Here is a 12,500-nt window from a genome sequence, read left to right as displayed (position 1 = left end):
CACACACACACACACACACACACACACACACACACACACACACACACACACACACACACACAAACACACACACAAACACACACACGCACACGCACACGCACACGCACACACACACAAGCACACACACACACACACACACACTCACGCCACACGCACACACACGCACGAACAGACGCACACACACACACACGAACACACCTGGCCACAAACATCCACACATTCAATATACTTCAGGCTTCACAGACGGCAACCCACTGAGAGGGCACACTTGGTTACCACGGCAACTCAACTCCTGTCTCCATTAGCAAGAAGGAAGAGGAGTGGAGAAGGACGAAAGAGGGGAAGAGAGCAAAGATGAAGGAAGGGGAATGAGAGATGGGAAGAGAGGGGGGGGGGGGGGGGGGGGGTTGGTGAGAGGAGAAAGAGAGGGGGGGGGTAGAGGAGACAAGGAAGAGAAAAAGAAAGCAAAGATGAAATGAGCACAATGTGGGAGGGCATTGGGGAGAGGGGGGAAGAGGAGAAAAGATGGGGATGGAGGAGCAAAGAAAGAAGAAAAGAGGAGGAAAGGAGATGAAAGAGGGAGGTAACTGGAGAGAAGAGAAGAGGAGTAACTAGACGAAAAGAGGAGAGAATAGTGCAAGAGAGGAATAAGGAAGGATGTCAGGAAGAGGAGAAGATGAAAGAGGTGGGAATTTGAGAGAGGGAAGTATAGAAAAGATGGGAGAGAGGAGGAGATAAGGGAGAAAGAAAGAAAGCCAAGATGGAGAAAGGGGATGGAATGATGGGGGTAGAAGAGAGAGAGAGAGACAGAGAAATAGATAGATAGAGAGAGAGAGATAGATAGATAGAGAGAGAGAGAGAGAGAGAGGGGGGTGATAGAGGGACAGAGGGATGGAGAAGGGGATAGAAGGTGAGAGCAAAGGAAAAGGCAGTGGGTGGAAAGTGAGGAATGAGAGAATAGAAAAGAGAAGAGAAGAGCAGAGCTGGGAGATGTGGTGCGGATGATGGAGAGAGTGTGTGCCCATAACTCAGTGTTATCTCAGGCTCCAGGACGGCCCCAACAGCACCAGCCATCAGCCACAGCCTTGTCCCGATAACATCAGCTAGGCTACGGCTCGTCTCCTTTACCACCACCAGCCCCAGTCATGTTCAGTCACTAAACCTTCATCCACAGCCTCTCTTCCCCATTTGCCATGAAGGAACAGACAGGGGCGTAATGGTGTTTCAACTTTTTTCCCTCATGAGATCGTATCTTGAGGTAACATAAAGGTAGTAGGAAAGCGTGTTAGACTTCCCTGCTGAAGGATTCCTTTGCATCCTGCAGGACCCAACAGCTGCATTGCACCCTGCCGTGAAAGTTATAAACATTTGCTTGAAAAGTGACTCAAAAATGCAGGGTATGTTATCCGTGACTTAAGGAAGAAACAAAGTTCTTCAGTACCATAAAGAAAGCTTTGAAGAGTATTCAAAGAGCTCCTGACATCTTTGGGTCAAAAGTTTAAAATTGTAAAAGCAGCGTAAAAGCCGGCTGTTTATTTTGATTCTGTGGTCCTGGAACAGTGAGCAGTAAATAGACTAAAGCATGATCGTCACCCCTGGAGTCTATTCTCCTCAGAATACCTCAAAGAGTAGTCTCAACATACTAGGCGTAAAGCAAGATCAAGATTCCAGATTCAAGATTCTATTTATAAGTCCCAAGGGAAATTCGTCTTGGACATTCACAGAGCTGACAAATGCCAACAACTATGACAAACAAGAGCAACCAGGCATAAAGTGCCATCATGGAGATATACAAAATGCATACCTAAAGGCAGATATTTAAAAAGCCATGTCTTCAGTGGTGCTATGTCTTCAGAGCTATGTCTTCCATGGTGAGAGAAAAAAAGGGGGATTGTGAGAGAATGTGCTTAAAGGTGCAATGCTCAAACTGGTTTTCAGATTGTGGAAGAGGTCACTGAGTTAGTAGCAATGAAATAAAAGCCTTTCCCCTCGTATTTATAATGTCGTGTCTTGATTCGCTGATGTTTGCACCCTGGTCGTTGCACAATTCTGAAGGTGTGTTTCGATTGGTTGATCTCTGGGCCTTTCCCACACTGTACATGTGAAGATATAGCCAGGCCGTGCCCTCCTAGTGACGCAACAACTTCAGCGCGAGAGCGTCAATCGTCAAGAGCAATGCAAGTACTTCTGAGTTCCCGCAAATACGGGAACTCATCCCACCTTGTTAGGAAGCAAACAATCATTAGCAAACCAAGGGAGGCCATTGGAAGGGAAATGTTAAATGTTATGCTCTTGGTCAGACCAAGTCTCGAAGAGATTTGTAGGTCGATGATCATCAGGCTAGAGAAGATATGTCTTGATTATCTGCTTTCTGTATTCCACGAGCAAAACGTAGACTACAGCAAGTGGAACAGCCAGAAACATGTCATTAATTTTCACATAAAGACACACGAAGCGTGAAAAATCCAGTCGGCTGTAAGCGTCTGCCATTAGTTTCCATGTTTGTTTACTTCATGCTATGCAAAACATATGTTTGTGTATGACAAGATCGCTCTGCTTTATGAGTGAATGACGCATTAGACAAATGAGACAGAACAGGAGATGAAACTATAATGACACGATAAGTACATACACAGCATGGGGGACATCAAGCGACATGAGTCTGCTGATAGACTCAAACTGGCAGATGCAACGCCAGATAGGAGACGCTGAGAAGAGAACATCAGTGGTGCATTTACAAAGAGCTTTAGCTAAAAAGCTCCTGGATTTCCGGCACTTCACATCTCCACAAAACTGTAAACAAGACTATCTGTCGCAACAGCCCTATCCCGCTGGAAAAAAAAGAAGAAGCAGGAATGAAGATGAAAGATGTAAGATGTGGCGTTGACGGTGGGCTCACTGTGACGGGAGACAGGAGATAATGATCCAGCAAAACAGGCGATTTGAAGCCTCTCGAAATGACAGTGATTAACGCACCCAAAATTGTCTTACTTATTGCTGCAGATCTACTGAAGAAGAGAAGATACTGTATGATGATAACCATGTCCCACTGGAAGACGCTTGATAAGATGCTGTGTATGGCTGGATTTTATGTGTATGATTGGATTAATACAATCACTGTCATACACATAAAGAAAGCTTTTAGGCATATGTTGTGGGAGGAATGTACTGTACTGTACCGTATGTGAGAGACGGTGGATTGATACAGTGGTGTGTGTGTGTGTGCATGTGTGTGTGACTGTGACTGTGTGTGTGTGTGTGTGTGTGTGTGTGTGTGTGTGTGTGTGTGTGTGTGTGTGTGTGTGTGTGTGTGTGTGTGTGTGTGCGGGGGGTGTGGGGGGGTTGTTGTAGTTGGCGGGTGGGGGGGGGGCTGGGGGGGTTGTCTGTGTCTGTGTGTGTGTCCACTCACCCAGGCCTTTGGAGGTGATGGCGATACTCTCTTGGGGGTTGGATGCTCAGTAGTAGTACTTGAGCGTGTGTGTGTGTGTGTGTGTGTGTGTGTGTGTGTGTGTGTGTGTGTGTGTGTGTGTGTGTGTGTGTGTGTGTGTGTGTGTGTGTGTGTGTGTGTGTGTGTGTGTGTGTGTCCTCACCCAGGCCTTTGGGGTTGATGGCGCTGCTCTCCTGGTGTGTGTGTGTGTGTGTGTGTGTGTGTGTGTGTGTGTGTGTGTGTGTGTGTGTGTGTGTGTGTGCGTGTGATAACTCACCCAGGCCTTTGGGGTTGATGGCGCTGCTCTCCTGGGGGTTGGAGGCCCAGTAGTAGTACTTGAGCGTGTGCATCAGCTGCAGCACTGTGCCCACTCGCCGGATGGTGGAGTAGATGGTCGCCGTGCCGATGAACTCCGCCGACAGGTACGTGTAGAGAGACAGCTGCACCTGTGAGGAGGAAGAGGAGGAGGAGGAGGAGGCAGTGGCGGAGGAGAGACATGAGGGACAGGAGGAGGAAGAGGAGGAGGAGGAGGAGGGAAGGAAAGAGGAGATACAGATGAGTAAGAATGGGGAAGTGGTGGAGAAGGGAAGAGGAGGAGGACGAAGATGGTGAGGAAAGGGAGGACAATGAGAAAAAGGAGGAGAAGGACGAAGAGGTAGACAGAAAAGGATGATGAAAAGCAGGAAGCAGAGAATGGAGTAGAGGAGGGAGAGGAGGGGGATGATGAGGAAGAGGATGATGAGGGGGAGATAGAAGATGAGGATGGAAGAGGAGGAGGAGGAGGAGGAGGAAAGTGAAAAGGAGAAAGAAAATGATTATGATGAAGAGAAGGATGGGGAGGAAGAGGAAGCAGAAGTGGATGATATAGAGGAGGAATGAGGGAGAGGAGGATGTTGTCAGTTTGATGCAGAACATACGTAGAATGCATAGTAGATTACAGAACACTTTGGCTCATTTCACATGTATCTAGGTCATTTAATAGTTGACAGACATTAAGAGTCTTAAAACAGACACAAACGCACACATGCACACACGCATCACAGACATGCTGACACACACCTGATATCTCTATCTCTTCTCTCACACCAACACCATCTTCCATCAACCGAAACTCATTCACCAAACAACTTTTGCTAGTCTGACAGCCCACGTGGTTGATGGAGGAGGCTTTTTTTTCCAGTGGAAGTAATGCAATTTCCACATCAAAAGAGAGTCTCTGATTACACTGTCGGAGCCACAATGCACATTCAGAGTGGGCTCTTATGAGTCTCTAACTGCTAGCACCATAGTGTTAGGGCTGTGAAATATACCGTATTAATATCGTGATCTCAATATTGCTGTCAAACAATATCAAATTTTATAATATCTATTTGAAACAATATTTTTTTTATTTGTCTATACTGCCAAAAGGTAGGTTACACAAAGCGCAATGCATTCCTCTCCACTTGAGACATTGCGAGCACAGAGCAGGCTTGCCACCCAACACTCATGCAGAACACCACTGTGTGTTTCTCTATGGCCCCTCCACTCGGAAGGGAGGGAAGATTGAGAATTGTCTAGCACAATTAATTCGTCTGTAAAAGAAATATCGTCTAAAAATATTGTGACATCAATATCGAGTGAAATAATCGTGATATTGATTTTTCTCATAATCGAGCAGCCCTACATAGGGTGGTGTATTGTATTCTCCATGGCTGTGTAGTCCTGTATGTCTGACTAACTGACTGTCTGCTGAGCCAGATGGTTGCAAAACACACGCAAATTCAAACACGCTTCACTGCAAGGCATTCTGTTGTCGTGGAAACTATGATGTCTGCAGATTTGAAATGTCTGTAACTGTTGTGTCTTCTAAGTACTTACGACTATACAGTACACACAGTCACAAAGCAGCACGGCGGAATGGGATTCTTGTATGGTGTTGTTGGTTGGGTACCATTCCCCGACGTGTGTGAGTGAGATGGACATTACCATACTGTGTGCAGTGTGAGTGTGTGTATTTGTAAATGTGTTGATGTGTGCGTGTGCATGTGTGTATGTAAGTCTGGTGTAAGTCTGGTGTAAGTCTATGCATGCACCATAGTGTCCACCACCTCACCTTGGCGTGTGTGCGTGTGTGTACTTGTAAATGTGTTGATGTGTGCGTGTGCGTCCTCCTTTACCTTGGCAGGTGTGTGTGTGTGTGTGTGTGTGTGTGTGTGTGTGTGTGTGTGTGTGTGTGTGTGTGTGTGTGTGTGTGTGTATGTGTGCGCGTGCGTGTGTGTGTCCAGTAGCCTCCGCTTTACCTTGGCAGGTGTGTGTGTGTGTGTGTGTGTGTGTGTGTGTGTGTGTGTGTGTGTGTGCCTGCGTGCGTGCATGCGTGCGTGTGTCCAGTAGCCTCAGCTTTACCTTGGCAGGTGTGTGTGTGTGTGTGTGTGTGTGTGTGTGTGTGTGTGTGTGTGTGTGTGTGTGTGTGTGTGTGTGTGTCTCTCCCCAGTACCCCCTCCTTTACCTTGGCGGGCGTGTGTATCCAGATGGCGGCGTTGAAGAGCACGTGGTCACACAGCTGCTTGAGCAGAGGCGCCCCGTGGGCCAGGCCGTCTAGGTACTTGGCAAACGACAGGAACTGCTCCAGCACCGCACGCGTGATGTGCACCCGCGACGACTAACGCCAGGGACAAGCACACAGGGAAAAACAAAGAAAACAAATGCACTAAGTCATTGTGACTCTTCCATCAAGGCATAACAAGGCAAAACAACAAGGGCTTATTTTTATTCTCTACAGTACATATATTATCTACCTACATTTCCCTTTGGGAATTAATAAAAGTACTCTACTCTACTGTTCTACATGCGAATATGTTCTACAACATTATGTACTTATAGGTACCTTGGCATCCCGTTACATACAATACCTGTTTAATGTAACATGGACAGTACTGTAAAGTATAACCCAACAAAGACAGCAAAAAAAACAATAAAAATCAATACAACAGCACCATGGGTATGAACGAACAAACAAACAAAAACAATGGCAACAAAAATCAATAAACAAATCTACAAAGAGTTTGTGTAGTCGTCCCCCATGATGCAATCCAGAGCAATCCAATCCAATCCAATGAACCAATGGCGTGTGCTAATGCAATGATTGGCCTTTTGCCAGTGGGCCTTTTTTCATAGGTAGGCTATTTAGGGGAGGGGGGCATCACAGATTGCTGGGTAGATGAGAAAGTACCGATTGAAAATAAGACTAATGGCGGGGAGGTGTCCATGAAGACAGGTGAGATTAGGAAAGAAAGACGAATAAACTAAAGTGCGCCTCTCTCTCTCTCCTTTTTTGGGTCTGGAATACAGTGCCTTAGCCGTTTGAACCATTGGCAAGTCCAGAGGGCTTGAGAGGTGGAAGACGCAGTGATGTCACTTTAGTAAAGCATTAGCATTAAGCATTAGCATTGTAGCATTAACGTTAGCATGGTGCTGTTAAGCCTACTGTTTGATAAGCTCATTGCAAATAAGATTGACGGAGGGTAAAGTCAGCCAATGAACTGTGAAGGGGACTCTTTGTCTGTGTGTGTCTGTAAGAGAGACAGTGAAGGGGGGGGCAGAGACAGAGAGAGGGACAGAGACAGAGGCAGAGAGATGGGGGTGGGGGTGTGTGCTTAGGGGGCTATGCGACAGATAGCAACAGCGATCCAAGAAGTAGACAGAAAACAGATGGCAAAAAATAGGCATCTGGGACAGACATTAATGCTGTGTAACTGGCAGTTTTGCACAGCCAGCCTTGCTTCTAGAAAGAGAGAGAGGGAGCGAGAGAGAGAGAGAGAGAGAGAGAGAGAGAGAGAGAGAGAGAGAGAGAGAGAGAGAGAGAGAGAGAGAAACAGAGAGGGGGGGCAGACAGAAGCCTCAATACAGCACCTGGAGCTAATGTTGGAAGATGGCGTGGCACTATGGAGACGGTGTACAAGAGTACTTAAAAGAGTAACTGCACACCTTAACGAATTAGCTTTAACTCTTAACCAAAATGATTTCAGTGGGTCAATGTCTCAATGTCTCTCTGTTTTTGCTTCAGCTTCCAGTCTGTATGATTACCAAAAACTACTCTATACTGTATTGCTTTAACTACACCAGAAACAAACAAACGAAAACAAACAAAAACAAAGATTTGTCACTCTCAGGTGACGTCATCATTGTTGTCATTTATGTGACATGTGTGAAAATGCGTTATGAGTAGCAAAACCTATTTAAAATGTTTCCTCTTTTCTTTGAAATTAGCACCAGTAATTGAGCGTTGTTTTCCCCACATCAATCAAACCAAGCAGTCTTATTAACAGCTGGAAAAAAACAACATATTTCCAGATGTTGTCAGTTTTTAACGAGGTGAGGAAAGGAGAATTACTTTTCGTTCCTGTGGTGAAAATTAAAAATAGACATGGAAGTGCTACTGATAGGCAGCTTGCATTCATCTGTACTTCACCCGCAGCGTCTGGGTTATTGTGTGCATAGACATTTCTACTGTATAATGGGCATCACATCTCATAGGCTTATTATGTATGTGTGTGCTCAGACATACAGTAGGCACAGAATGCTGCCATATGTGCCATGATTAATAATTATTATTAATAATCTACATGTGTCTCTGAACAGCTCATGAGAATATCATGTGATGTTTTTCTCCCTCCTTCCATTCCTTCATTGCTCTCTCTCTCTCTCTCTCTCTCTCTCTCTCTCTCTCTCTCTCTCTCTCTCTCTCTCTCTCTCTCTATGTATGTACAGCTTGTGCTGTATATTATGTACATCTGTTATGTGCTCAAGCATGACGGCAGTATGCGTGTGTGTGTGCGTGCGTGCGTGTGTGTGTGCACGTGCATCAGTGTGTGCATGCATGCGTGTGTGCGTGCGTGCGTGCGTGCGCGTGCATGCGTGCGTGCGTGTGTGTGCGTGTGTGTGTTGAATAAAAGGCTCATGAGGACAATGAGGAGAGTTCAGGGCCCTCATTACTGGGCATGGATGACTGGGCCAGGCCAGAGTAAACACACTCAGATGAGGGGCAGGGGAAGGGTAGGGGAGGGAAAAGGGGATTGGGGTCGGGTGGTGGCCGTTCAACCAGAGGCTAATTGCAAACCTTGATTGGCGTTGACACGTGTGTGTGTCTGTGTGTGTGTGTGTGTGTGTGTGTGTGTGTGTGTGTGTGTGTGTGTGTGTGTGTGTGTGTGTGTGTGTGTGTGTGTGTGTGTGTGTGTGTGTGTGTGCGCGTATGGCTCCTTTGCAGAGGGTCACCACTACTTTCTCCAGCAGGTGGTGTGTGTACGGGTGTGTGTGTGTGTGTGTGTGTGTGTGTGTGTGTGTGTGTGTGTGTGTGTGTGTGTGTGTGTGTGTGTGTGTGTGTGTGTGTGTGTCCTACCTTCTCCAGCAGGTATCCGATGACGAGGAAGCCCTTCCCCCCCAGCATCTGCTCCTGCATGGCCACCGAGCTCTTCAGCAGCTCCACCAGGAAGGTCAGCAGAGTGGCACTGCAACACACACACACAAAATACACATGTGCACACACACACACACACGCACACGCACACGCACACACACACATTAACTTAACTGTCTTATACTGTATGTACGAGTGCACATACGCACACATGCATATTTAAACACACATGCGTGCACACACAAAGATGCATATGCACCAAAAAACATAAGCATAAACATTTGACCATGAATTTAATCACCCGCGGAAATAGATGCAAGCCCTTAAACATACAGACAGCGGGTAGTTTGGGGGGCCCAGAACTGGGTCCTCATGAAGTTTGTGATTAATGGTTCCATTTTATTTCAAAATAAGTTGGTTTGAAGGAGAGAGAACGCGCTGCATTTGCATTAAATAAATGATATCCAGATCTTTTGCTTTTCCTGTCCTTAAAAAGGGATCAAGAGGAGGAAGGGGGGGCCCATTCAGAGATCTTTGTCCCGGGCCCAGCGACACCTGTCAGCGGCCCTGCCCACATGTGCACGCGCAACCCCCACACGTGCACACACGCAAGCATGTTCACACAAACACGACAATTTTATCTCTAGTGGCAAACGCTGCATATACTACACGGCAAACACGCAAGCGTAAATGTCTATCAGCGCGGGATTGATGATGACAATACAAGCTAGTCCTTAACTCGTTGGAATCAATATGGCCCATTAGTCCAATTAGAAAAAGACAAAACAGACCACGTGCTCCCTTCCTCCCGTGTACTGTACCGCATGTTACATAATAACGTTTTAATAACGGATTAATCTGTATACGCATGGCCTGGGAGACACATAATATGGAAACACAAATTTGCATAGGTAAACAATAGACAACACAGGGGACGGACATGCAGCTGGGGAATAATCAAGCTCAGGGCTCGTGCTGGCTTTTCGAACTGTTGTTATTGGAGACCCTTTTCTGAGGAACACCACACACAACAGATGATGTTGTGCAATTGTTTCTGGTAGATGGCTCTTCTGTAAAGACAAGGAATCTCCCGCACACTGTTCACATTTGCAGAGCTTACTTGCGACAATTCGGTCTATTACGTAACCTCAATTTGTCCAAAGGAGGTGTGCAAGAATTCTACAAAATAGGGGACTCTTCTTGCAACATTGTCGAAACGCACTGTTTCTCAAAGCCAGTATGGTGTGGATGATACTGTACATACACTACGTGTCAGTTACGCACACTGAACATAGAATGGGTGATCCAGCAAAATTGATTAATCCAGGCAACTCTAAATAGTACAGAGACTTCCTCTTTGCCTACTATTTGAAGTTACCAGGATTCATTTTTAGTTTTCTTGAATTGGACTGAGCCTCATAATCCAAGAGTGCCTCTGTGAAGGTAAATTAAATGACCAATTTGTTAACCCAACTGATCACTTGGGATCCCTAAACGACCATTTCTGGGCCGCAGATCACATTTTGAGAAACTTTTGAGAAACACTTTAAAGAAAACGTGTACTCAGTTCACAAAAGGGCATGTCATGTCAACAGCCTTAGTATATCATTGTCTGTTTGCATACTACAATGCTTTCTTGTCTGATTGGAAACCCTTTTGCGTCTCTTCCTTCAACTTAGATGAGAAGCGAAAAGGCCACGCTGGCGTTACACAACTGCCTGGGACCTTTGCGTGCCGGGCTCCGTGCATAATGGCTGACACATGAGTGGGCCTTGGCCGTGTTCGCGGTGCATCTGCATTCGACTGATTATGCCTGCAGGCGACGGATGATTCGCCCCGGCGCCTCATTTGGGGTTATGCTGTTTGTTTGATCATGTCTACTGTCTAAAGGCCAGTCTAGTTTATTAGACAGTGCGAGTAGCGCTGTGTGAATGTGAGTCTGTGTCCTTTGTATTTTGTGTACACTTTTGCAATGTCCTTCCTGTGACTATTGCTCAAAGTGAAGTGCTTTAGCCTTGCTAGGATGTATAACGCCCATTTTTCACAGATTTCACCCAATTGTTTCTAATAGCAAGCGCTAGTAATTGATGACTAAAAATGAGTGTTACTCGCCCTAGGAAGGCTAGAACCCTTCACTTTGAGAAACAGGGTCTGAGTGTGAAGGCACGATCATGTATGTCAATTGACACGTATGGTCACATCCCAGCTGAGCACAACACTTTTTACTGTCCCTTTTCTTGATCTGGATTTGACTGGGAATGATGCTCAGTTTTTGTGTTCTTACCAAACCGTGGTCTCTACAGGGTTGTCGTTGGGCTGCCTGTAGTCCAGCTGAGAGAAGAGGGGAAAGAGCACCTGGATTCCCCCAATGGAGTGGATGGCACTGTGGATGGAGTGGGTGACGATGGCTTTCACATCCTGCAGGGAGTGAGAAGGAGGGAGAGATGGAGAAAGAGAGAGAGAGAGAGAGAGAGAGAGAGAGAGAGAGAGAGAGAGAGAGAGAGAGAGAGAGAGAGAGAAAGGGAGATATTTATCCACACTCCATATACTCCTGCCAATGGGCACTGAAGTGTGCGATTCAAAAGACAGGTGAAAATCGATAAGGCAGGGCACACAATATCCACCAATCTCACTGCTCAAAGGAACAGCCTAATCCAGGTTTCACATGGGCATTCACTCAGATCTACAGTACCTTTACACTTTTTTTGTTTTAACGTGCCTACACACACATACACGCACGCACGCACGCACGCACGCACGCACGCGCACACACACACACACATACAAGCAGATAAACAGACAATGAGACCAGCATGATAATCCATTTCACACATTATACACCGAAAAGGGCCATCTACAGCCAAAGACAGAGGTCTACAGACTGGAAGAACCGGAGAAAAGCACAAGGACTGTGAGTGTAGTGTTTTTTCACCAGTCTGATTTGCAGGTAGAAGGTCTAGTCACTTGCTTTAGCTGAGTACAATTAGCCTGGGCGAAAGCCGACTGTTGACTCCGTCAAACAGTCTGGCGAAAGCTGAGAGGAATCCGTTTCCGTGGAGGATGGGAGATGGTCTGATTTTACTCTGCCATTTAAATTCAAAATTCAAATTAAAACCCATATTGTGCTTTATTAGCTTGACTGTTTGCTTGATATAGTGTCGCAAAAGCATACAAATAACAAAACAGAAGTGTGAATAGTGTTACCTTAACCAATGAGTAACAGTCTTTGCGGGCGAGTTCTACGTCACCACTCTCAACTGTTTGCTGATTGGCCAGGAACAGGCCATATTTTTTGGAAATATGCTCATTTTTGTTCTCTCTGGTGATTACTTCTTAGCATGCATCATTAACATGAATGGGACCAGTTGGTACCATTCAGTTTGTGGTATCATTCTAAGAAGCTAAGATGTAATATTACCAGAAGCAGATAACGCCTGGAAGAGCACGAGAAAGGTAAAACTCAATTATTTAATTTGAGGACAGGTGTAAAATCAGCATATCTCTTAAGATGGTGGACTGCTCCTTGAAAGTGCCGCCCTGTGACCATCAGTAATACTCTGCTGCAACTCCCACAGTCCTAACATAGAGATTTACAGAACTCAGTGAAATTTTGGGTCACACTTTATTTTAATGGTTCACTATTACAGTGGATCTACCACTACCACATTAGGTACACTG

At 45.9% G+C, this 12,500-nt stretch overlaps 1 protein-coding gene across 1 annotated transcript in view; it reads right to left on the bottom strand.

Moving 5' to 3' along the window:
- Positions 1–12,500, bottom strand: part of nbeaa (neurobeachin a) — a 218,983-nt gene that overhangs the window by 79,897 nt on the left and 126,586 nt on the right. The window contains exons 10-13 of the mRNA XM_063203099.1: positions 11,107–11,240; positions 8,805–8,913; positions 5,916–6,068; positions 3,705–3,873 (exon numbers count right to left, since the gene is read on the bottom strand). Of these exons, the coding sequence (XP_063059169.1) occupies positions 3,705–3,873; positions 5,916–6,068; positions 8,805–8,913; positions 11,107–11,240 (565 nt within the window). The remainder of the gene's footprint in view (positions 1–3,704; positions 3,874–5,915; positions 6,069–8,804; positions 8,914–11,106; positions 11,241–12,500) is intronic.

This window comes from Engraulis encrasicolus, chromosome 7, assembly GCF_034702125.1.
Source record: "Engraulis encrasicolus isolate BLACKSEA-1 chromosome 7, IST_EnEncr_1.0, whole genome shotgun sequence".
Taxonomy (NCBI): domain Eukaryota; kingdom Metazoa; phylum Chordata; class Actinopteri; order Clupeiformes; family Engraulidae; genus Engraulis; species Engraulis encrasicolus.
Note: the sequence above shows the minus strand (reverse complement) of the source record. Positions and strands in the feature narration are given on the sequence as shown.